The sequence below is a fragment of the Periplaneta americana genome, chromosome 12, assembly GCF_040183065.1.
Source record: "Periplaneta americana isolate PAMFEO1 chromosome 12, P.americana_PAMFEO1_priV1, whole genome shotgun sequence".
NCBI classification, from domain to species: Eukaryota; Metazoa; Arthropoda; class Insecta; order Blattodea; family Blattidae; genus Periplaneta; species Periplaneta americana.
The window spans coordinates 67253670-67280766 of NC_091128.1; the positions used below are offsets into that span (position 1 = coordinate 67253670).

The 27097-nt window shown below is 40.8% G+C and overlaps 1 protein-coding gene across 3 annotated transcripts in view; it reads left to right on the forward strand.

Annotated features, from left to right (window-relative positions):
- The window catches only part of LOC138710512 (E3 ubiquitin-protein ligase TRIM45), a 178029-nt gene that overhangs the window by 92443 nt on the left and 58489 nt on the right, over positions 1-27097 (forward strand). For all 3 annotated transcript variants that reach the window (XM_069841460.1, XM_069841461.1, XM_069841459.1), the window contains exon 3: positions 357-682. In XM_069841460.1, coding sequence (XP_069697561.1) covers positions 357-682 — 326 coding nt within the window. The remainder of the gene's footprint in view (positions 1-356; positions 683-27097) is intronic.

Below are 27097 nucleotides of genomic sequence, written 5' to 3' on the forward strand. Positions count from 1 at the left end.
TGCCATTAGAGGTTTGCCAATGTAGCTCGTGTGGGCGTACCCTTAATGTATTATTTTAGTTGGTATAGGATCCTGTTCCGGGTCCAAATCCTGGTTGGGGCATGTTACCTGATTGAGATTTTTCCGGAGTTTTTCCTCAACCCATTAAGAGCAAATGCTGGATAACTTTCGGTGCTGGACCCTGGACTCATTTCGCTGACGTTATCAACTTCATCTCATTCAGGCGCTAGGTAACCATATTAGTTGATAAAGCGTCTTAAAATAATCAACTGAAAATATACCGAGCTTGTCCCGTCCCCTCTTAACGTAAGTCTATTGGTTCAGAAATTACATATTAATATACGTCAATGTTTTAGCTTCTCTTCAGCTCTTACATGACGGACTGAAGGAGGAGGTCAAAGGCGACAGTACCAGCTCCACGGGTTCTGGGTGTTCCGGTGGGTCCGGGTACGAGAGCGAGGTCCGTTCAGACTCCGGGAGCTGGACGCCCACCACAGGCCGGAACAAGCAGCCGTCTAGCAAGGTCCTCGCTTGCCCCACTTGCGGCACCAAGAATAAATTGCCTCCTCGTGGAATCGCAGGCCTTCCACCGAACTACGTGCTGCAACATCGCATGGTGCTAGCATCTCTCAACCAAGAAAGCACGCGCTTGCTTTGCGATCTCTGCTCTTCCGACATTCCGGTAAGAAATGCTTCTTATATTGATTTTCAATAAGTTTTAAAAAGATCTTATAGTTTGTTGTGGCGGATTTATTCACTTAGGAATTGCCACTCTCACACAGTTTATCTTCTAACGTATATTGCTTTATTCATCCTCTCAATGAAAACTATTATTTTTATATCTGATTTCTTTTTCGAGTCTTTATCGCACAGTCATTAACTATTGCTATTTTCTTATGTAGACTATGCTTCTTAAGTAATTTTAAGTGATATTGATTTATCGGTTCAGTTACTAAATTTAGTTATTTATTTTCTATTTATTTGTATTTATTTATTTTATTTTTTGTTTTGTTTTCTATCTATCTGTCTATCTATCTGTCTGTCTGTCCGTCTGTCCGTTCGTCCGTCCGTCCGTCCATCTATCTATCTATCTATCTATCTATCTATCTATCTATCTATCTATCTATCTATCTATCTATCTATCTATCTATCTATCTATCTATCTATCTATCTATCTATCTATCTATCTATCTATCTATCTATCTATCTATCTATCTATCTATCTATCTATCTATCTATCTATCTATCTATCTATCTATCTATTTCATTTATTTATTTACCGATTCTTAAATGATTAGTTTACCAGCAAGTCTTTAATGCTTATTTGATTATTGGTTTCTAATTGTTGGTTTCATTGTCTATTTATTCATTTATTTACTCACTTATTCTCCCATTCATCGAACAGTTTCTATTTATATGTAACTTTAGTTACCGTTAAGTTAATTTAATTTTCCTCACATATTTCACACACGCCTGGAAAATGTTTCGTTTATCCCTTCATATTCCGTGGATGGTTTGTTTTGTTATGTGCAAACAAGAACATAATCAAGGACAAGAACTTGACTGACGTGACACATGTTTCCTCCAGATGTGCTGCAATTACAATGCAGCTGTTTAGCTTAACGTTGCAGTAAATGCCTTGAGATTTATGGTGATTCATAGGCTATTCAACCTCAAAGTTTTCACAAAGTTTTCAAACATCCTGTCACTGAAGTAGGCCTACATACTTGTGTCACTATTCGTCATTTCTATACAGAATACCGTATTTTCTCGAATACCTCACGCATTTTTTTCCGAAATATAAATACGGGTGCGCGGCTTATTCGAAATGAAGTTGGCAACATGCAACTCTTAAGATGGTATTGTTAACCGTCATCAGTCTACCTCCGTGAAGTGCAGGCGTGTTTACTGTCATTTTTATCATCCATTATTAATTTACTTTTTTTAAATAGTTAGCTGTGGGTGCGGTACTTCGGTACTACTTATTCAGTTATTCTACTAAATATAGTTTTATATTACAGAATTTAGCTGACTACATAGAATCAGTAAATTGAACCCGAAGCCAAGAGAGAGAACGAAGAAGGAAAAAAATTGTTAACATTGTTAAATTTCATTTGAATTAGCAGTACACGTATCAGAATCAAGTTCAAGAGTAATAAGTGCATAATTTGTGCATCTTAGGGTGGAATTCATAGTCGTCGCTTATAAAATGAGTCAACCCTTAAGTAATAAGGGTTTGCTTATAATAAGGGAACCCTTAAGTCAGTTCCGAATTCATAGACAACACTTATTTTTACGTAATGAGTGCTCACTTACAGCTGCCGGACATGACGTCATAACAAAAGCTGACTCTCATTGAACTAATCGAAAGCAGCTCTACATGTGGAGTTGCTATAACAACGAGTTATCAATATTATTGTACTTAATAAGTTATATACAGCAATAGTTTCATGATATGTTAAATTCTAGTTGCATGTTAGTTATAGTTATAATCAGATATCCTACTAATTGGAACACATGTTCTGTAGCAGTGAATTTCTTAAATAAATAAATTAAGCCTGTTAGGCCTACTATATAATACTGTATATTGAATTTATTAACATAGTGTTATATTTACTCTGTAATTTGCCAATTACAGCTACATTTTACATTTTTGGCTATGATATCTATACTTACAGTAACTCTTTTTAATTTACTTTTATTTGGTATTTTCCATTTATATCTATATCTGTGTCTTTTATTTAGGTAGTAATTATCTACTTTTTCATTTTTAATTTGTAATTACACTTGTATCTTGCATTTGTATCAGTTTTATCTCTTTTCATGTTATATGCAATTCTATGTTTTTTACACAAATATCTGTACTGTTTATTGTAATTGGGGCTTTGCCCTGTTATAGGCATAAATAAATTAAATAAATAGATAGATAGATAGATAGATAGATAGATAGATAGATAGATAGATAGATAGATAGATAGATAGATAGATAGATAGATAGATAGATAGATAGATAGATGGATGGATGGATGGATGGATGGATGGATGGATGGATGGATGGATGGATGGATGGATGGATGGATGGATGGATGGATGGATGGATGGATGGATGGATGGATGGATGGATGGATGGATGGATGGATGGATGGATGGATGGATGGATGGATGAATAAATAACGATCAATTTGGCTGAAAATAAGTATGCCGAAAGGAAAGAATTTTTCTGAAGAAGCACGACTTCGGCTTCGAGAGCTTGTTTTAAGGCATAAAGACATCGTAGAAAACAGGCAATCTGATTGTGTCTCTGTTCGAAGAAATAAAGCTGCTTGGGAAGCTACTGTGTCAGAATTCAATTCCAACTCCGAAAATATTGCAAGGAACGTCGAGCAATTGAAGAAACTATGGGAAAATATAAACTTTCGTAGGAAGGCAGAATTCGCGGCAAAAAAGAGAAGCTTACTGAAAACTGGTGGTGGATCAACATTTTCAACAGCGATGGGACTGGTAATCCTCTGTTGTATGGAAAATATCAACAACTGTGGTCTTGCGAAAACGATATCGCTTCTTAAATTCCAGTTCACTACACATTTCCAGAGGATTCTCCATGTCTCTAATATACCTTTTTTTGGGACACGTATATTTTCTCATTTCGTTCAACAAACTCCACAAAATCCTCAAAATCATTCTCAGTATCCATTTTGAAAATGAATGGTCACTTAAGGGTACAGGTGAGCTCACTTAAGTAATCACTTATTATGTGAATGAGGGAGAACTATGAATTAGAAATGAGTATAAAATAACCACTTAAGGGTTCAGTCATTTATAAGTCACGACTATGAATTCCGCCCTGAATCAACGCTGTGCGGTGTTCGGCGGGGAAGAAAGGGGATGAAGAGAAATCATATGACTCCCCGTGAGAGAGTAGAATCCGCTCTTGGTGCCCAGCCCTGAAGTACTCAAACAAACAAAGAAACATGGAAGTTAACAGAGTAGGAAAATTGACAAACAATTAAACAAACAGAAAAACAAACAAAAACAAACAATGACAGGTAACAGAATAAGAAAAGTGACAAACAAGTAAAGAAGCAATGAAAGGTAATAAGAAAAAGAAAAATGATAATGGTGCGTCAGTTTTTTCAGTATTCTGAATTCGATTCCATATAGGTGGTTTCGTAAGATTTTGACTGACTCCCTAATTATGAGGAGGGCCAGTTCATTTAGAAAAGGTTTGTGCAGCCCTAGAGTTTTACAGAATTGAGAACAGAACTTGGGTATCGTTCCTCTTGCTCCAAACATCAATCCCGTGACACTGATATATATGGCGAGTACTTGACTCTTCGTCACTTACCCATATAAAGTCAGATGTGTAGAACAATTTAGCGAGAGAGTCGTTGCGCAGGTACGCCATAAGAGGATTGTCTATGCTGCACCCGCGATGAGATGATGATGGAGAGTTTTGGGATGCCATAGGGTAACCGGAGCTCCCGGAGAGAACCTCTGTTTAGCTGGACCAGTGGCTTTTGCAACACAGGCTCTTGTTTTTGTAATCTGTACTACTTTATTACTTATATTTATTGTGTAGTTTTGAACTCCTGACGACGAGCGTTTGCTCATACGGAGTTAAATTGATTTACTTTATATTTATGTTTTGTTTTAATATTTGGCATGTTAATTTTTGTTTGATGTATTATATTATATACAGAGTGATTTGTATAGAACTAACACATTTCTTTCTTTATTTATTTCAAAACGAATGATGCTAGCCACAATTTGTTATACCTCAAATGTAGAGCATCTTTGGGAGATTACTAACCTCTATAGCAAATGTTGAAAATTCTTTATTTATTCGTCTGGAAATTCACTTAATGACCAGTTTTTAACATCGAATTAAGCAGGAGATTTGATTCCCTGTCACGAGATGCGCAGATGTTTATTCTTTATTCCTTATTGTTGTGCAGCTTTCTTCGACATTTTCTTTTAGTCACTGAAAATGTAGTACACATTAAATCAACGGCTCTTGTGAAGCAATACTGGATTACGAATTCAATTACAGCTACTCAAAGGGCATACCAGAGAGATTTTGGTGTTCGTAATCCCCCCAAAGAAACACAATACTGGGACTGGTATACAAATTGGAAATAACTGGATCTCTAAAAGAATATGACAATAAATATACAGAATAAAGAATAAACATCTACGCATCTCGTGACGGAATCAAAACCCCTCTTAATTTGACGCTAAAAACTGATCATTAAGTGAATTTACAACCGAATAATTAAGAATTTTCAACATTTGCTATAGAGGTTAGTAATCTCCCAAAGATACTCTACATTTGAGGTATAACTAATTGTGGTTAGCATCATTCGTTTTGAAATAAATAAAGAAAGAAATGTTTTAGTTCCATACAAATCACTCTGTATAAAATTTGCTGATGTGCCTACCTATTTTTTTTAACGGAGATTATATTCAAAGAGAAATTGTGAGAAGTGTTGCTGGAATAATGAGAGAAAAACGGGAGGAACTCAGAAAAACCCTCAGCACCTTGACTTTGTCCATCATAAATACAAATCAACCAGCGCCGGGACCTGAACTCGAGTCCATAGTCTTCGTAACCAGCACTAACAAACAAACATTCTGATGGGAGGAGAAAAAAATGCTAATTTTTCCCACCATGTTAACAATGTCAAAACAAGTGCCTATAGGCCTACATACAAATTTTGGCTACTCCAGCGCATTTACAATGGCCGTCCAGAAAGTAAGCTTTCCTGGAGCTGTTTACAGAAATAAAACACGGTTTCATGGAAAGATTTATTGCAACAGATACAATTAATGTTGAGATATTTTTCAACATATTACCAATCTGAATAGAGACATTTATCATACCATGGGATCACCTTTGTATCCTGTGTTGTAGAAGTCTGCCGCCAGGGATCGGAACCAGTGTGTGACAGCCGTTTGCACCACTCTGTTGATTCCACGGTATGACAAATGTCTCAATTCGAGTGGGGAATATGTTGAAAAATAGTTCAACAATTGCTGTATCTGTTAAAATAAATCTTTCCATGAAATAGAGTTTTTTATGTAAATGGACCCAAGGAAACTTACTTTCTGGAGGCCCTCATATTTGGGCTCGAGTGTCCAAAATTTGTATAAGCACTTGTTTTAACATTATTAACATGGTGAAAGAAAAAACATATCTACCCCATGAGAATGTTTGCTTTGTAAGTTGAAAATTTTGACTTAATATTTAAAAACACGTAGTTGTTTTAGGTTCTGAAACTGGTGGCTAATTTTTGCAATAGAATCCTAATAATGTTTGAAATGTTGCTATCGTTTTAAATTTATTTTGCATTTCATGAACAGTATGTGATACACGCAATTGTGACATGCTTAAGCAACAAGGATTCTTAGTCTGTATGAAGGGTGTGCCAGCATTGATTTCGTTGTTCTCCCGAGAACTCATTTAAGCTGTGGAACTGACCATGCTCAAAACATGTGTAATTAGAATGGGATGTATAAAGTTTGTATGTTTTCAAAGGTCAGCATCGTTAATCACCGCAGCCAGGCTTGGGGCGGGGAGTTTATGGTTTCTCCGCTGGATATAAAGACGAAAATTATTATAAGGTCTAATTTACCTACAACCACGAAACAGATTACGCTTCGGAATTAAATGAAGACTCTATCCTTCATTATAATTAATGACTTTCGAGTATTAAGCTACGTGTTACAAAACGGAGTAGAGTTGTTCCTGCAAAATCGGAATATGTCTGTGATTAAAATTTGAAGATTTATTATGAAAAGAGACCTCCGTCCTTGATTAAAGCTGCAAAGTATATAACTAAAAATTTCAGCAGATTTGGGTTCGATTTTCACTAGGAGAATACAAGTTACCTTTTAACAATACTGGGTTTATATCCTTATATTGAATTTTGTATTTGTGTTTTTTAAGATGAATTTGTGTCCTACTGTTTACTTGACCATGGTGTCCCCGTGTTCGTTATTAGTAGGGCTAGGAGTTTTAGGTGCTAAAATCGGGAAAATATTTATTTTTTATGTGCTAAAAATCGGCGAAAAAGTTTAATTATGTCTCAATTATTTTATGTGAACATAAACAATATGAAGTACTCACCAGTTACTGCTTACAGTACACCTCAAGTATTTGAAGTTGATGCTGTTTCTCCAATTGCTGTAGAATTACATTACACAATGAGACTCTTCCTCAAGTTGTCCATCACAAATGAATGACGATTATAGCGCAATACTGCGTTATACTAGGAAAAAGAGCGCCCTGTCCTTTGAGAAACAACATGTTCGTTCCAACAAGCGGTTCATGGATCAGTTCAATTAAAGTTCCTGCACTATCTTATGCGCATTCGCTAGTTGAGCATTTGCTATGGTATTGAAACTGGAATAGACGCTGTTGGAACGCTTTCTCAGTGGACCTCGAATTGAGGAATAAGAAGAAGTTTTCAACACAATACTTCTTTAATAAATATGTAAATTAATTAAGATAAGTGTTTTATTACAGTCACTGCATAATTTAGTTTAAGACTCAATAATTTATTAACTTATAGCGAACTATATTTTTGCCAGTTACTCGTTAATTTATTGAATCTGTTACACCGCCGCATATCTGAACTGTTACTTAACCCCTTCTCTGAAGTATTACTCCGCCGCATCTCTCAACTGTTGCTCCGCCGCTTCTCACAGGTTTTACTCCGCCGCATGCCTCAACTGTTACTCCGCCGCTTCTCACAGCTTTTACTCCGCCGCATGTCTCAAATACTACACCGCTGCTTCTCACAGGTTTTACTCCGCCGCATGTCTCAACTGTTACTCCGCCGCTTCTCACAGGTTTTACTCCGACGCATGTCTCAACTGTTGTTCCGACGCTTCTCACAGGTCCGCTTCTCACAGGTTTTACTCCGCCGCATGTCTCAACTGTTACTCCGCCGCTTCTCACAGCTTTTACTCCGCCGCATGTCTCACCTGTTACTCCGCCGCTTCTCACAGGTTTTACTCTGCCGCATGTCTCACCTGTTACTCCGCCGCTTCTCACAGCTTTTACTCCGCCGCATGTCTCAACTGTTACTCCGCCGCTACTCACAGGTTTTACTCCGCCGCATCTCTCAAAAGTTACTCCGCCGTTTCTCACAGCTTTTACACCGCCCTATGTCTCAACTGTTACTCCGCCGCTTCTCACAGCTTTTACACCGCCCTATGTATCAACTGTTACTCCGCCGCTACTCACAGGTTTTACTCCGCCGCATGTCTCAACTGTTACTCCGCCGCTACTCACAGCATTTACACCGCCCTATGTATCAACTGTTACTCCGCCGCTTCTCACAGCTTTTACTCCGCCGCATGTCTCAACTGTTACTCTGCCGCTTCTCACAGCTTTTACACCGCCCTATGTATCAACTGTTACTCCGCCGCTACTCACAGCTTTTACTCCGCCGCATGTCTCAACTGTTACTCCGCCGCTACTCACAGCATTTACACCGCCCTATGTATCAACTGTTACTCCGCCGCTTCTCACAGCTTTTACTCCACCGCATGTCTCAACTGTTACTTTGCCGCTACTCACAGCTTTTACACAGCCCTATGTATCAACTGTTACTCCGCCGCTACTCACAGGTTTTACTCCGCCGCATGTCTCAACTGTTACTCTGCCGCTTCTCACAGCTTTTACACCGCCCTATGTATCAACTGTTACTCTGCCGTTTCTCACAGCTTTTACAACGCCCTATGTATCAACTGTTACTCCGCCGATTCTAACAGGTTTTACTTCGCCGCATGTCTCAACTGTTACTTTGCCGTTTCTCACAGCTTTTACACCGCTGCATGTCTCAACTGTTACTCTGCCGCTTCTCACAGCTTTTACTCCGCCGCATGTCTCAACTGTTACTCCGCCGCTACTCACAGGTTTTACTCCGCCGCATCTCTAAAAATTAACTCCGCCGTTTCTCACAGCTTTTACACCGCCCTATGTCTCAACTGTTACTCCGCCGCTTCTCACAGGTTTTACTCCGCCGCATGTCTCAACTGTTACTCTGCCGCTTCTCACAGCTTTTACACCGCCCTATGTATCAACTGTTACTCCGCCGCTACTCACAGGTTTTACTCCGCCGCATGTCTCAACTGTTACACCGCCGCTACTCACAGCATTTACACCGCCCTATGTATCTACTGTTACTCCGCCGCTTCTCACAGCTTTTACTCCACCGCATGTCTCAACTGTTACTTTGCCGCTTCTCACAGCTTTTACACCGCCCTATGTATCAACTGTTACTCTGCCGTTTCTCACAGCTTTTACAACGCCCTATGTATCAACTGTTACTCCGCCGATTCTAACAGGTTTTACTTCGCCGCATGTCTCAACTGTTACTCTGCCGTTTCTCACAGCTTTTACACCGCCCTATGTATCAACTGTTACTCCACCGCTTCTCACAGGTTTTACTCTTCCGCATGTCTCAACTCTTACTCCGCCGCTTCTCACAGCTTTGACTCCGCCGCATGTCTCAACTGTTACTCCGCCGCTTCTCACAGCTTTTACACCGCCTGTGTATCAACTGTTACTCCGCCGCTTCTCACTGGTTTTACTACGCCCCATATCTCAAATGTTATTCTGAAGCTTCTCACAGCTTTTACACCGCCCTCTGTATCAACTCTTACTCCGCCAATTCTCACAGGTTTTACTCCGCCGCATGTCTCAACTGTTACTCTGCCGTTTCTCACAGCTTTTACACCGCCCTATGTATCAACTGTTACTCCGCGGCTTCTCACTGGTTTTACTCCGCCGGATTTCTCAATTGTTATTCTGCCGTTTGTCACAGCTTTTACACCGCCCTCTGTATCAACTGTTACTCCGCCGCTTCTCATAGGTTTTCGTCCGCCGCATGTCTCAACTGTTACTCCGCCGCTTCTCACAGCTTTTACTCCGCCGCATGTCTCAACTGTTACTCTGCCGCTTCTCACAGATTTTACACCGCCCTATGTATCAACTGTTACTTCGCCGCTTTTCACAGGTTTTACTTCGCCGCATGTCTCAAATGTTACTCCGCCGCTTCTCACAGCTTTTACTCCGCCGCATGTCTCAACTGTTACTCTGCCGCTTCTCACAACTTTTACACCGTCCTATGTATCAACTGTTACTCCGCCGGCTCTCACAGGTTTTACTACGCCGCATGTCTCAACTGTTACTCTGCCGCTTCTCACAGCTTTTACACCACCCTACGTATCAACTCTTACTCCGCCGCTTCTCACTGGTTTTACTCCGCCGCATGTCTCAAATGTTAGTCTGCCGCTTCTCACAGCTTTTACACCGCCCTATGTATCAACTGTTACTCCGCCGCTTCTCACAGGTTTTCCACCGCCATATGTCTCAACTGTTACTCCGCCGCTTCTCACAGGTTTTACTCCGCCGCATGTCTCAACTGTTACTCTGCCGCTTATCACAGCTTTTACTCCGCCGCATGTCTCAACTGTTACTCTGCCGCTTCTCACAGCTTTTACACCTCCCTATGTATCAACTGTTACTCCGCCGCTTCTCACAGGTTTTCCACCGCCATATGTCTCAACTGTTACTCCGCCGCTTCTCACAGGTTTTACTCCGCCGCATGTCTCAACTGTTACTCTGCCGCTTATCACAGCTTTTACTCCGCCGCATGTCTCAACTGTTACTCTGCCGCTTCTCACAGCTTTTACACCGCCCTATGTATCAACTGTTACTCCGCCGCTTCTCACAGGTGTTACTCCGCCCTAAGTGTCAACTGTTACTCCGCCGCTTCTCACAGCTTTTACTCCGCCGCATGTCTCAACTGTTACTCCACCGCTCCTCACAGCTTTTATACCGCCCTATGTATCAACTGTTACTCCGCCGCTTCTCACAGGTTTTACTCCGCCGCATGTCTCAACTGTTACTCCGCCGCGTTTCACAGGTTTTACTCCGACGCATGTCTCTACTCTTACTCCGCTGCTTCTCACAGGTTTTACACCGCCACATGTCTCAACTGTTACTCTGCCACTTCTCACAGCTTTTACTCCATCCCATGTCTCAACTGTTACTCTGCCGTTTGTGACAGATTTTACACCACCGCATTTCTCAACTGTTACTCCGCCGCTTCTCACAGGTTTTACTCCGCCCCAAATCTCAAATGTTTCTCTGCCGTTTGTCACAGCTTTTACACCGCCCAATGTCTCATCTGTTACACTGCCGTTTCTGACAGCTTTTACACCGCCGCATCTCTCAACTGTTACCCGCCGCTTCTCACAGGTGATACTCCGCCCTAAGTTTCAACTGTTATTCCGCCGCTTCTCACAGCTTTAACTCCGCCACAACTCTGAACTGTTACTCCGCCTCTTTTCGCAGATTTTACTCCGCCGCTTCTCTGAATTGTTTCTCCCCCGTATCTCTGAACTGTTACAAAGCCCCTTCTCTGAAGAGTTACTCTGCCGCATCTCTGAACTCTTACTGAGTCCCTTACGCTGAAGTGATACTCCATCACATCTCTTAACTGTTACTCGGCCCCTTCTCTCAAATATCAGTTCGCCGCATCTCTGAACTGTTACTCCTCCCATTCTTTCAAGATTTACTCCGCAGCATCTCTGAACTGTTACTGAGTCTCTTCTCACAAGTGCTACTTCGGCGCATCTCTCAACTTTTACATTGCCGCCTCAGGCAACCGCTACACCGGAGCATCTGGTAACGCCGATTCCGTTGCTTCTGGCAACACAGAAGCCACTGCCTCTGGTAATACCGAAACAGCTGCCACTAGCAATACCGAAACAGCTACAGCTAGCAATACCGAAACTGCTGCAGCTAGCAATACCGAAACAAATGCCTCTTGCAATACCGAAACAGCTGCAGCTAGCAATACCGAAACAAATGCCTCTTGCAATACCGAAACAGCTGCAGCTAGCAATACCGAAACAAATGCCTCTTGCAATACCGAAAGAGCTGCCACTAGGAATACCGAAACAGCTGCCTCCAGCAAAACGTAAACAGCTGCCTCTGACGACACCGTTGTTACTGCCTCCGGGAACACCGACACCGCTGCCTCTGCCAACTCTGACTCTGCTGCCTCTGGCAAATGTGACACCGCTATCTCTGGCAACTGCAGAACCGCTGTTTGGTGCAAAGGTTTCGCCGCTGACTGGAATTGAATTGAAACATGTGTCGTCACTATCTCTTATTGAAACGTGTGTCATTATTTATTTGAACTTAATTGAAACATCTTTGTCGTTGGTGACTTGAATTGAAATATTATCTGTCTTTACTGACTCGAAGTGGAACGTATGGTCGTTGCAGACTCGAAAACAAGATCTCTGTTGTTGCTGTTTGGACAGCTCTCTCTTTGCAGTTGCAGAAGATCGAACAAAGACATTAGACCTACCAGAAATATTAAAAATAGAAATAAAGACAACTCAGTCTCCTAGAGTTTGAACTAAATATGTAATTTAATTGGGATGCTAGTTTTACGTGCTTAAAATAACTCTAGAATCATATTAGGACAATTAATTATTTAACCAGTCTTTTATTCTGTAAAATAAGTGTCAAGAAGATTTGTGTTTGTTCCATTAGGGAGGTAAAGGTCATATGTTGACTTAGGAGGAATTCTTGTAGAGATTTTAATTCAAGTGCCGAAATGTGAACACGTGATTGAGTATAGCCCAAAAATATCGTAACTCTATAAATATATTCGGAAGGCTTTTTTTTATTTTTATCAAGTTCTTGTCACCATTGCGGCATTTTTTGATTTGGAAATATTTATCGTCTTGATATTGAACGACCGTCAAGTCACCACTGCGCCCGCCTGGGGCAGAGCAGAACGAGTGATGTATTTGTAAGCAAAATATGCCCTGGTCCTGGAATTTCGGTAGTATCGGTAGTTGTTGTTTACGTCGTCACCAACACCACCAATTCTTTTTAAATTGTTTTAGTGCAGGTTTTCTTTATATTTTTATTATTATAGACAAATTTGAATGTATTGTTATAGTATTTATTGTTATTTTTGCGATATTTATGAGAATATTTATTATTTTATTTTATATTGATTTCCTTAATATTTATTAATTTCAGACTACCATTTACGCAGGAATACTTACGTAATGTGAGACGAAAATATATGGAATCAAATCTAGGATGTTGGGTCTGTGGAGTACAATTCACTGTGAAAATGTTTAAATGTGAATAAAATACAAATTTTGGCAAAAGAAATAAAATAAATAAATAAATGTGTCCTGGCGCCAACTCTCCTCGAAAAATGTACCTTGACGCTGACTGGGCCAGCCAGGTCTGATATACATCCATAAGTACAACTAATGCTGTCCTATCAGTGTATTAATGTTAAGAAATGCTTACTTACTTACTTATTGGCTTTTAAGGAACCCGGAGGTTCATTGCCGCCCTAACATAACCCCGCCATTGATCCTTCTCCTGAGCAAGATTAATCCAGCCTCTACCATCATATCCCACCTCCCTCAAATCAATTTTAATATTATCTTCCCATCTACGTCTCGGTCTCCCCAAAGGTCTTCTTACCGCCGGCCTCCCAACTAACACTCTGTATGCATTTCTGGATTCGCCCATACGTACTACATGCCCTGCCCATCTCAAGTGTCTGGATTTAATGTTCCTAATTATGTCAGATGAAGAATACAATGCGTGCAGCTCTGCGTTGTGTAACTTTCTCCATTCTCCTGTAACTTCATCCCTCTTAGCCCCAAATATTTTCCTAAGAATCTTATTCTCAAACACCCTTAATCTCTGTTCCTCTCTCAAAGTGAGATTCGAAGCTTCACAACCATATAGAACAACCGGTAATATAACTGTTTTATAAATTCTAACTTTCAGATTTTTTGACAGCAGACTAGATGACAAAAGCTTCTCAACCGAATAATTACAGGCACTTCCCATATTTATTCTGCGTTTAATTTCCTCCTGAGTGTCATTTATATTTGTTACTGTTGCTCCAAGATATTTGAATTTTTCCACCTCTTTGAAGGACAAATCTCCAATTTTTATATTTCCATTTCGTACAATATTCTGGTCACGAGACATAATCATATACTTAGTCTTTTCGGGATTTACTTCCTAACCTTCGCTTTACTTGCTTCAAGTAGAATTTCCGTGTTTTTCCTAATCGTTTGTGGATTTTCTCCTAACATATTCACGTCATCCGCATAGTCAATAAGCTGATGTAACCCGTTCAATTCCAAACCCTCTGTGTTATCCTGAACTTTCCTAATGGCATATTCTACAGCAAAGTTAAAAAGTAGAGGTGACAATGCATCTCCCTGCTTCAGCCCGCAGTGAATTGGAAAAGCTACCCTGTAAAATTTAAGATTAGTGAATTGGCATGTTTTTTGCGTGAATCCTTCAAATTTAAAAGTAACGGATAGAGACTGGACAGTCATAGTCCTCCGAAAGCAGTACTGGAAGTATCAGCCTAAAAGTAGTTTAGGAAGGTGAAGAATGTTGGACCGGAGTAGGCCGCGTGGTCTAAGTCAAGATGGCGGCGGTGGTTTACCGATACCCGATCGTAACTAGAATTTAATAATGTGAGGAACTGTAATGTAACTCCATGGAGAGAGTTGAGTGGGATGACAGGTAACTCACCTTCTATAATACGAAATTAGCGCTCTTGCTTGATTGTATTGTCTTCCATGAACATCAAGCCTCAGCTTACGTTTGTCTTGAAGTTTCCATAGAAACAGCTGGCATTTTGAGATATTTATTATTACGAATGATTGATATGGAAACATTTGCCATTCTTTACACACACGACACACACAAATCCCTGTGGTTTGACTTACTTTTAGTTTGTTACAGTTCGAAGTGACAGTTTTGATAAAGTGAAAAATAGCTAGTTCTTATATCAGCATTTCTTTCTTAGAAACTTACCACTGTTTTGTCTTTGTAAATTGACTTTAAATGTCATCGCACCTAACAAATTATAGACCTTAATTTCGGAGGATTTTCTTCGTGAATTTGTTGTGTCGTGCAGAATAAACTGACAAATATGACTGATAGCTTAATTATGGAATATTCATTCGTGGCAAACAATTGATTGATATAAATTCATGAATCAGTTTAATTCGCAATTTTATTATTAATTAGCAGAAAATTGTTTATGCGTGGTAAGTAATAAAATAAAAAAGAATAATTTTTATGATAAATAAAAGAGTAATATATTATACAATATTGTGAAATGTATAAATGTTTAATTTTATTGAATCAAAAGTGAAGTATGGACCTGACTATGAAATATGTTTGTCATGTAACAACATCCACATATATTTATTTAAAATTTAGAAATACAGGGACACCATTTTATTTTTATTAACATTTTTAATATTAACTTGCCTATACCTCTGGATCAACGCCGTTTGCTTCCCCCTTCCACGACTGGAGTTAGATGATACTGGCGTAATATACAAACAAATCACTTTACTAGGTATAGGAGGGAAGAAAAGTAGTTCATCCATTTACATAAACTAGGAAATATTGCGATTTTGAGTTTAATCATTTTCATTAGGTTTTTGTTTAATGAAAATACAGTACAGTATTAACAATGAGTGTTTTTACTCACGAACTGAGCTGTCCATGTGGACGTATTCATTATGCAGTATACTGTCTACAGCACATTAGCGTACAATATAGAGAATGAAGTTAAATTGAAAAATAATCATAATATGGATATTTAAACACATTTTTGTTAAATGGTGGCCGTTCATTTCGATACAGGCTTCAGTTCTAATGTGCATATTATCGCACTATAGACTATTGTGCTTAATTCCAATTACCAGTTTCGTACTTCGTACTAGTAACTCATGTTGAAATAATTCTGTACCTACTCTATAAAAGAGTACCTTACGTACTGTAAATTCAATCTTCACTTCTGCCCGAACCGAAAAGATAAAATTACTCAGACATGCTATCTACTGTCCGTCCAAGTGGTTATTTCGTAGGGTCGTAGAAAGGAGGGAAATCACGTGACAGTTAATTACTTAACGAAACTCTTTTATTTAAGTTATTTTAAACAGTTGTATAATATTACGTAGACGTCCAATTCCTAACAGAAATTAATGTTCTCAGAAAAGAGCTAAGACAGCAAGCCACTAGCGGGCGAATAAAAGCTGGTGGGGGGGAAACCGAGATACGACGTAGGCAAATGGACGACAGTACCTGTGCGAAAATGATTCAATATTGAAAGCTCTTTCGTCACTGGAAAACGCGAACATATTTTTGGAACGTACTGTTTACTATGACCGTAAGGCTACTATGACTGTATTGCGGTCTTGGATCTGTGTGGAGGACGGTTGAACTTCGTTAGTAGAAGGGGTGGAAGTGAAGTATATTCAAAAACTCAGGTACAATAAAAATTGAAGTAAAAATAAAATTATGTCCCTGTACAAGACAATTTTATTAGAATGTAGGCTACAAGTACAGTATTTGTTACGGAAAATTAGTCGGAAGTAGCGTCAAAACATGTGTAGAACCTGAAGATTAACTTTATTTTAACTGAATACTGTCAGATAACTGTTGTGTGTGAAATTTTATGATTTCGATGGTTACTGTAAACCAGTGGTCAGCGAAGATTACGTCATATAAAGTGCAGCCCACATACACAGCAAAGGGGAAGATTGGCGGGAGAATATACCCAAACTGCGTAACATTGAATGAACAAGTGATTAGTAATGGGACTGAGATCATGTCTTACCCCTTCGCCCTTCTGGCGTAATGTGGGATTGACAGGCGAGTCAAGTAATGCCGACCACTGCTGTAGAGCTATATTTAAATGTGAGCACTTTACCAATTGTAACTCATTTGTCTATCTCTTTAAACTTAATAATTAAGAAAAATAATTGGTTCATGCACATGGGCAGGTCTGTATTTCACTGCAAACCCAGCATTCTCCAGTCTTTCCTATTTTCTGCCATCCTTTTTGTCTCGTCATTTGATCCATATATCTTAATGTCGTCTACCATCTTGTATCTTCTTCTGCCCCGAACTCTTCTCCCGTTCACCATTCTTTCCAGTGCATCCTTCAGAAGGCAGTTTCTTCTCAACCAATTCCTTTTCCTCTTTCCGCTCAGTTTCAGCATCATTCATTCTTCATCCACTCTTTCCAACACAGCTTGGTTTCTTATTGTGACTGTACATTTCACATGCTCCATCCTTCTCCATACTCACATTTCAAATGCTTCTAGTCGCTTCTCTTCACTTCGTCGTAATGTCCATGTTTTTGTCTTATACAATGCTACAATCCATACAAAGCACTCCTCATTCTTATTTCTTTCTCCAGAGATCCGCAGAAGATCTCTTTTTTCTATTAAAAACTTCCTTTGCCATTGCTGTACTCCTTTTGAGTTCTTGGCAGCACCTAATGTACTGCTTATACATCAGCCCAATTATTTCAAACTGTCAACTTGCTGTACTGCCTGATTTAGAATTCGGAAGTTTACCTTCTTTACTTTTCTTCCTATGGCCATGGTCTTCGTCTTGTTGGCATTTATCTTTATTCCATACCGCCGTCGACCTCGGTAGCGCAGTTGGTATAGCGCTGGCCTTCTCTGCTCGAGGTTGCGGGGTCGATCCCGGCCCAATCTGTGCTTAAATGCGACAGGATCATGTCAGTAGATTTACTGGCATGTAAAAGAACTCCTGCGGGACAAAATTCCGGCACACCGACGAGCTGATGTAACCTCGGCAGTTACGAGCGTCCTTAAATAAACCGTAACATAAAATTTTCCATATTGCCGACAGCCATCATTTAGCTCCAGTAGCATATGTCTTAGTATCATCTTCTCTTCTGCTAACAACGCCATATCATCAGCAAATCTTATACACATCATTCTTCTTCCTCCCACTATCACTCCTCCCATGTTCTGAAAACAATTCTTCACTAAATCCTCCAAGTAGATGTAGAACAGTAGGTGATAAAGGGCATTCTTGTCGTACTGCTCTTCCTGTTTCACTTCTTCAGTTGTTTCTTCTCCTATCCTATGAATTGCTGTGTATAGGTTTGATTAAAGTAATTGTCTTTTCAGTTTTCTTAGTTTCGAAAGACAGACTGTAACGCGGTAGGTTTTGTATACACTATAACAGATCAGAATGAGCACATTATCCAGCAAATAAAATAGTATTAGAACTAAAGAAAATGTAACAAATATAATTTAAATAAATATATGATATTTTGTATGTAATGCATACTTACTTACACACAAGTGGCTTTTAAGAAACCCGATGGTTCATTGCCGCCCTCACATAAGCCCGCCGTCGGTCCCTATCCTGTGCAAGATTAATCCAGTCTCTGTCATCATATCCTACCTCCCTAAAATCCATTTTAATATTATCCTCTCATCTACGTCTCGGCCTCCACAAAGGTCGTCTTCTGTCCGGTCTCCCAACTGACACTCTATATGCATTTCTGGATTCGCCCATACGTGCTACATGCCCTGTCCATCTTAAACGTCTGGATTTAATGTTCCTAATTATGTCAGACGAAGAAAACAATGTGTGCAGTTCTGCGATGTGTAACTTTCTCCATTCTCCTGAAACTTCATCCCTCTTAACCCCAAATATTTTTCTAAGAACCTTACTCTCAAACACCCTTAATATCTGTTTCTCAAATTTTCACAACCATACAGAACAACCTGTAATATAACTGTTGTATAAATTGTGACTTTGTTTTTTTTTTACAGCAGACTGGATGACAAATGCTTCTCAACGGAATAATAACAGGCATTTGCCATATTTATTCTGCGTTTAATTTCCTCCCGAGTGTCATTTATATTTCTTTTGTATGGAGGCTGTTGCAACAAACAAAAAGTACCTTATTATTCGGTTGTAAAGTTTTATTTGAAATAAGACTGTTAAATTTTAATGGAAAATAAACTCTAAAAATGAATATGTGTAATTCGCTATAAAATAAGTCGGTGTATTTTTGGGAAAAGCGTAAAACATTTCACCTTTGTAAAAAAAAATAGGGTGACCAAAATGTAGTTATAAACCCATTCGAAGAAATTATTACTTTGCTTACTATGTAACATAAAAAATGTTCAACAAATATTTGCCATCAATTGCATTCCATTATATACTGCACTTTTCTATCGTTACGTCCCGTTGCTGGAGAGACTTGAATTCTTTCGGTGCCAAGATTGGCAATCCTCAGTGCTGTAGACAGAATTACTCTATTGTCAGGGTGTCTGCAGGCTAGATTCGTTCATAAGAGATATTCATGAATTTGGTTTCTTAGGTGCAACTCAAATCATACACAGAAAAACAGCTTTTGAATATATGTTTTTCCATTTTGGTTCCCTACTGAAAATGTCATTCTCAGTAAAACTTTGTCGCTCCAAGTTCCGCAAGGATTATGTAATATCAGAAACTCGTTATTGAGAATAAATGATACTACTTTAGCAGACAGTAAACATTGATGCTTAAGCGTAACCTTAATTGAATTGGTCATTGCAGAAAGGGGATAAGTCATTTCATCTTACTTTTGAGATAATCAATAAAAACTGTTTCTTCTTCCAATACTGGAGTAATCATTATAAATATTTTTTCTTACTTTCTTTGTGAATAGTGTACATCATCTTAGACATCTGACATCTCAAGCACTTTTGTTTAAAGTTGTTTAATCGAACCATTACTTATCACCTTTCTGCAAGGAATTGTTAAATATAAAAAAACTATATATATATATATATATATATATATATATATATATATATATATATATATAAATTTGGGCTAATGTAATATATGAAAACAAACTAAATGTTAATAATTACAATGATAACGATGTTTTTGTGTGTAATTACTACATTACTGTCACCATTTACATAATTATTTTTGCATTTTAATCATTATTCCTACTACAGAAATGTGATTTTATATCACAGTTTTAAATCAAATCCTTACTTTTAAACTAATACTTAAAAACTGCATATAGGAAAGCACAATAAAAATACACTACAACACTACACAAAATCATTTGTTTCAATTGTTATAGAGTGTATTGTTAGACGTTGGAAGCCATGTCATTTGTAGATTCCTTGTCACAAGGTGGCCAGTTCAGGATCTCTTCGTAAAAGAAAGTGTGTTCCAATGGAATTTATTGCCTCACTTTCGATACATCTCCAAGTTTTTTTTTTTTTTTTCGTATTAATGGAAATTTTCCCATTGTATGCTTTTGTGTAGGCATTACTATGCGTCCAGAACCTGGTTTTTTCATTCAGAATCTGTGTTTCCTCAATTCACTCACACATCATGGTTCATCTTTAGAGTGAACAAATTCACTGAATTGTGCTGAAGAAAACATATTCTTATCTTTCCCTTTCTTTCTCAGTGTGTCTAATGAGCAGGTGGTTTTCCTGTAAAGCTCTGGCCACCAATATTTAAAATTCCAAATATCATAAGTAGTAATTGATTCTACAGATTATTGTTTGTGTTTGCCTGGTGGATTTATTTTGCTTTATTGGGTTATTTTACGACGCTGTATCAACATGTAGGTTATTTAGTGTCCGAATGAAGTGAAGGTGGTAATGCCGGTGAAATGAGTCCGGGGTCCAGCACCCAAAGTTACCCAGCATTTGCTCGTATTGGGTTAAGGGAAAACCGGAAAAAGCCTCATCTAGGTAACTTGCCCCGACCGGGATTCGAACCCGGGCCACCTGGTTTCGCGGCCAGACGCTCTGATCGTTACTTCACAGGTGTGGACTGCCTGGTGGATCAAGGTATTGTATTGGTCTGGCACATATACCCTATCTTCCTTAGTTTGTTCTTCACTACACCAAAGTTGCGGTCACAGGGAAGAAATGAATGGCCTCGTTGTGGAAAATAATGGATGATTTTGTTAAATCTCCCCATTTCGGTCAGTGCAAGCAACAATCGAATTAAGGTATGATTTTTATTTTGCCCTGCACAGTTATCAGAGAAAAGATACAATTCCTTGACTGAAGAAGGGACATTTTCAATGTGGTTCAGAAGGAACACACTTCATTTGAAGATTTGTGGCCTATACCTTCATGATATGAATAGAAGTGCGCCGTATGGTTTTTGAAATTGTGAATGTTGAAAATTGATGACCCAAAGTTGCATCTAAACAAACAAAGAGTAGTTTCTTACCCACATTGTTCTCCTGTCGTACGGGATGCTACAGCCTTCCCAATGGAATTGACATTCCAATGCCTTCAGTTTACTTTTCTTATTTACATTTCTGCAGTAGTTCATTTCATTGCGTTTACATTTACCACTAATAAAATAACACAGTTTTCTTCCCCTGGGTCACTTACTACTTCTAGCTTATCTGTCATTTCCCTTATCAGCTGATGGGCGCGTAACTTATTAGATCCGCGATACTCAGTTGCGTCACGTCGTCAGTCAGTGCAGAAAGAAGGTAAGTCGCTGACTTGTCCCCTTTCTGCAAAGACTGCACTGCTTATGGTACTCTGCTTTGCGTTGAGAATGGGAAAATTTGTCCCATTTCTGTATGGAAATTTGTGTCTAGGTCTGTGTCTCATTTTCGCGTTTTTCATGACATACCCTTTCTGCAATGACCGATTCAATTAAAATCACACAGCTCACAAGATAGTTGCGGAAATTTCATGGTCTCATCCTGATATAGGCTTTGGATTAATTAATGTTTACAGAGTTTAAAGTCTGCATATAAAACACTCATGATCAGAGATTGAAACTGTTTTATAATATTGATAACTCGTGTAATATTATTCATATATTGAAGAATGTGTCATGTGTCCAAGACGAAGTCCGCCATCTGTGTAATTCTGAGTGGACCTCGAAATGAGGACTAAGAAGTTTTCAACACAATAATTGTTTAATAAACATATAAATTAATTAGATAAATATTTTATTACAGTCACTGCAAAATTTAGTTTAAGATTCAATATTTTATTAACTCATAGCGAACATTACTTATGCCAGTAACTCGTTAATTTATTGAATGTGTTACACCGCCGCATAGCTGCAGTGTTACTGAGCCCCTTCTCTGAAGTATTACTCCGCCGCATGTCTCAACTGTTACTGTGAAGCTCATCACAGCTTTTACTCCGCCGCATGTCTCAACTGTTACTCCGCCGCTTCTCACAGGTTTTACTCCGCCGCATGTCTCAACTCTTACTCCGCCGCTTCTCACAGGTTTTACTCCGCCGCTTCTCACAGGTTTTACTCCGCCGCATGTCTCAACTGTTACTCCGCCGCTTCTCACAGGTTTTACTCCGCCGCATGTCTCAACTGTTACTCCGACGCTTCTCACAGGTTTTACTCCGCCGCATGTCTCAACTGTTACTCCGCCGCTTCTCGCAGGTTTTACTCCGCCGCATGTCTCAACTGTTACTCTGCCGCTTCTCATAGCTTTTACTCCGCCGCATGTCTCAACAGTTACTCCGCCGCTTCTCACAGATTTACACCGCCCTATGAATCAACTGTTACTCCGCCGCTTCTCACAGGTTTTAGTCCGCCGCATGTCTCAAAAGATACTCCGCCGCTTCTCACAGCTTTTACACCGCCCTATGTATCAACTGTTACTCCGCCGCTTCTCACAGCTTTTACTCCGCCGCTTCTCACAGCTTTTACTCCGCCGCATGTCTCAACTGTTACTCCGCCGCTTCTCACAGCTTTTACTCCGCCGCATGTATCAACTGCTACTCTGCCGCTTCTCACAGCTTTTACACCGACCTATGTTTCAACTGTTACTCCGCCGCTTCTCACAGGTTTTACTCCGCCGCATGTCTCAACTGTTACTCCGCCGCTTCTCACAGCTTTTACTCCGCCGCATATCTCAACTGTTACTCCGCCGCTTCTCACAGATTTTACTCCGCCGCATGTCTCAACTGTTACTCTGCCACTTCTCACACCTTTTACACCGCCCTATGTATCAACTGTTACTCCGCCGCTTCTCACAGGTTTTACTCCGCCGCATGTCTCAACTGTTACTCTGCCGCTTCTCACAACTTTTACTCCGCCGCATGTCTCAACTGTTGCTCCACCGCTTCTCACAGATTTTACTCCGCCACATGTCTCAAATATTACTTCGCCGCTTCTCACAGCTTTTACACCGCCCTATATATCAACTCTTACTCCACCGCTTCTCTGCCGCTTCTCACAGCTTTTACACCGCCCTATGTATCAACTGTTACTCCGCCGCATCTTACAGCTTTTACATCGCCCTATGTATCAACTGTTACTCCGCCGCTTCTCACAGCTTTTACTCCGCCACATGTCTCAAATATTACTCCGCCGCTTCTCACAGCTTTTACACCGCCCTATGTATCAACTGTTACTCCGCCGCATCTTACAGCTTTTACATCGCCCTATGTATCAACTGTTACTCCGCCGCTTCTCACAGCTTTTACTCAGACGCATGTCTCAACTGTTACTCCGCCACTTTTCACAGGTTTTACTCCGCCGCATGTCTCAACTGTTACTCTGCCGATTGTCACAGCTTTTACACCGCCCTATGTATCAACTGTTACTCCGCCGCTTCTCACAGGTTTTACTCCGCCGCATGTCTCAACTGTTACTCTGCCGCTTCTCACAACTTTTACTCCGCCGCATGTCTCAACTGTTACTCCACCGCTTCTCACAGATTTTACTCCGCCACATGTCTCAAATATTACTCCGCCGCTTCTCACAGATTTTACACCGCCCTATATATCAACTCTTACTCCGCCGCTTCTCACAGGTATTACTCCGCCGCAAGTATCAACTGTTACTCTGCCGCTTCTCACAGCTTTTACTCAGACGCATGTCTCAACTGTTACTCCGCCACTTTTCACAGGTTTTACTCCGCCGCATGTCTCAACTGTTACTCTGCCACTTCTCACAGCTTTTACACCGCCCTATGTATCATCTGTTACTCTGCCACTTCTCACAGCTTTTACACCGCCCTATCTATCAACTGTTACTCCCCCGCTTCACACAGCTTTTACACCGTCCTATGTATCAACTGTTACTCCGCCGCTTCTCACAGCTTTTACTCCGCCGCATGTCTCAACTGTTACTCTGCCACTTCTCACAGCTTTTACACCGCCCTATGTATCATCTGTTACTCCGCCGCTTCTCACAGGTTTCACTCCGCCGCATGTCTCAACTGTTACTCTGCCACTTCTCACAGCTTTTACACCGCCCTATGTATCAACTGTTACTCCGCCGCTTCTCACAGGTTTTACTCCGCCGCATGTATCAACTGTTACCCTGCCGCTTCTCACAGCTTTTACACCGCCCTATGTATCAACTGTTACTCCGCCGCTTCTCACAGATTTACTCCGCCGCATGTCTCATCTGTTACTCCGCCGCTTCTCACAGGTTTTACTCCGCCGCATGTATCAACTGTTATGCCGCCGCTTCTCACAAGTTCTACTCCACCCTATGTATCAACTGTTAATCCGCCGCTTTTCACAGCTTTTAATCCGCCCTATGTATCAACTGTTACTCTGCCGCTTCTCACAGCTTTTACACCGCCCTATGCATCAACTGTTACTCCGCCGCTTCTGACAGCTTTTACTCCGCCGCATGTCTCAACTGTTACTTCGCCGCTTCTCACAGCTTTTACTCCGCCGCATGTCTCAACTGTTACTCTGCTACTTCTCACAGCTTTTACACCGCCCTATGTATCAACTGTTACTCTGCTGCTTCTCACAACTTTTACACTGCCCTATGTATCAACTGTTACTCCGCCGCTTCTCACAGCTTTTACACCGCCCTATGTATCAACTGTTACTCCGCCGCTTCTCACAGCTTTTACTCCGCCGCATGTCTCAACTGTTACTCTGCCGCGTCTCACAGCTTTTACACCGCCCTATGTATCAACTGTTACTCCGCCGCTTCTAACAGGTTTTACTCCGCCCTATGTCTTAAATGTTACTCCGCCGCTTCTCACAGCTTTTACACCGCCCTATTTATCAACTGTTACTCCGCCGCTTCTCACAGGCTTTACTCCGCCGCATGTCTCAAATGTTACTCTGCCGCTTCTCACAGCTTTTACACCGCCCTATGTATCAACTGTTACTCCACCGCTTCTCACAGGTTTTACTCCGCCGCATGTCTCAACTGTTACTCCGCCGCTTCTTACAGGTTTTTCTCCGCCGGATGTCTCAACTCTTACTCCGCCGCTTCTCACAGCTTTTATACCGCCATATGTCTCAACTGTTACTCTGCCGTTCCTCACAGATTTTACACCGCCGCATGTCTCAACTTTTACTCCGCCGCTTCTCACAGCTTTTACACCGCCCTATGTATCAACTCTTACTACACCGCTTCTCACAGCTTTTACTCCGCCGCATGTCTCAACTGTTATTCCGCCGCTTCTCACAGGCTTTACTCCGCCGCATGGTTCAACTGTTACTCTGCCGTTTCTCACTTGTTTTACTCCGCCGCATGTCTCAACTGTTACTCCGCAGCTTCTCACAGGTTTTACTTCGCCGCATGTCTCAACTCTTACTCCACCGCTTCTGACAGCTTTTATACCGCCACATGTCTCAACTGTTACTCTGCCGTTTCTCACAGATTTTACACCGCCGCATGTCTCAACTTTTATTCCGCCGCTTCTCACAGCTTTTACACCGCCCTGTGTATCAACTCTTACTCCACTGCTTCTCATAGCTTTTACTCCGCCGCATGTCTCAACTGTTACTCCGCCGCTTCTCATAGGCTTTACTCCACCGCGTGTTTCAACTGTTACTGTGACGGTTCTCACTTGTTTTACTCCGCCGCATGTCTCAAGTGTTACTCCGCCGCTTCTCACAGCTTTTACACCGCCCTATGTATCAACTCTTACTGCACCGTTTCTCACACGTTTTATACCGCCACTTGTCTCAACTGTTACTCAGCCGTTTCTCACAGATTTTACACCGCCGCATGTCTCAACTTTTACTCCGCCGCTTCTCACAGCTTTTACACCGCCCTATGTATCAACTCTTTCTCCACCGCTTCTCACAGTTTTACTCCGCCGCATGTCTCAACTGTTACTCCGCCGCTTCTGACAGGCTTTACTCCGCCGCATGTATCAAATGTTACTCTGCCGCTTCTCACAGCTTTTACACCGCCCTATGTATCAACTGTTACTCGGCCGCTACTCACAGGTGTTACGCCGCCCTAATTGTCAACTGCTACTCCGCCGCTTCTCACAGCTTTAACTCCGCCGCATCTCTGAACTGTTACTGTGCCCCTTACGCTGAAGTGATACTCCACCACATCTCTTAACTGTTACTCCGGAGCATTTCTGAACTGTTACTCGGCCCCTTCTCTCAAATATCAGTTCGCCGCATCTCTGAACTGTTACTCCACCCATTCTCTCAAGATTTACTCTGCAGCATCTCTGAACTGTTACTGAGTCTCTTCTCTCAAGTGCTACTTCGGCGCATCTCTCAACTTTTACATTGCCGCTTCAGGCAACCGCTTCACCGGAGCATCTGGTAACGCCCATTCCGTTGCCTCTGGCGACACAGAAGCCACTGCCTCTGGTAATACCGAAACAGCTGCAGCTAGCAATACCGAAATTGCTGCAGCTAGCAATACCGAAACAGCTGCAGCTAGCAGTACCGAAACAGCTGCAGCTAGCAATACCGAAACAAATGCCTCTTGCAATACCGAAACAAATGCCTCTTGCAATACCGAAACAAGTGCCTCTTGCAATACCGAAACAAATGCCTCTTGCAATACCGAAACAAATGCCTCTTGCAATACCGAAAGAGCTGCCGCTAGGAATACCGAAACAGCTGCCTCCAGCAAAACGTAAACAGCTGCCTCTGACGACACCGTTGACACTGCCTCCGGGTAACACCGACACCGCTGCCTCTGGCAAATGTGACACTGGTATCTCTGGCAACTGCAGAACCGCTGTTTGGTGCAAAGGTTTCGCCGCTGACTGAAATTGAATTGAAACATGTGTCGTCACTATCTCTTATTGAAACGTGTGTCATTCATTTGAACTTAATTGAAACATCTTTGTCATTGGTGACTTGAATTGGAATATCTGTCTTTACTGACTCGAATTGGAACATATTATGGTCGTTTCTGACTCGAAACACAAGATCTCTGTTGCTGCTGTTTCGACAGCTCTCTCTTTGCTGT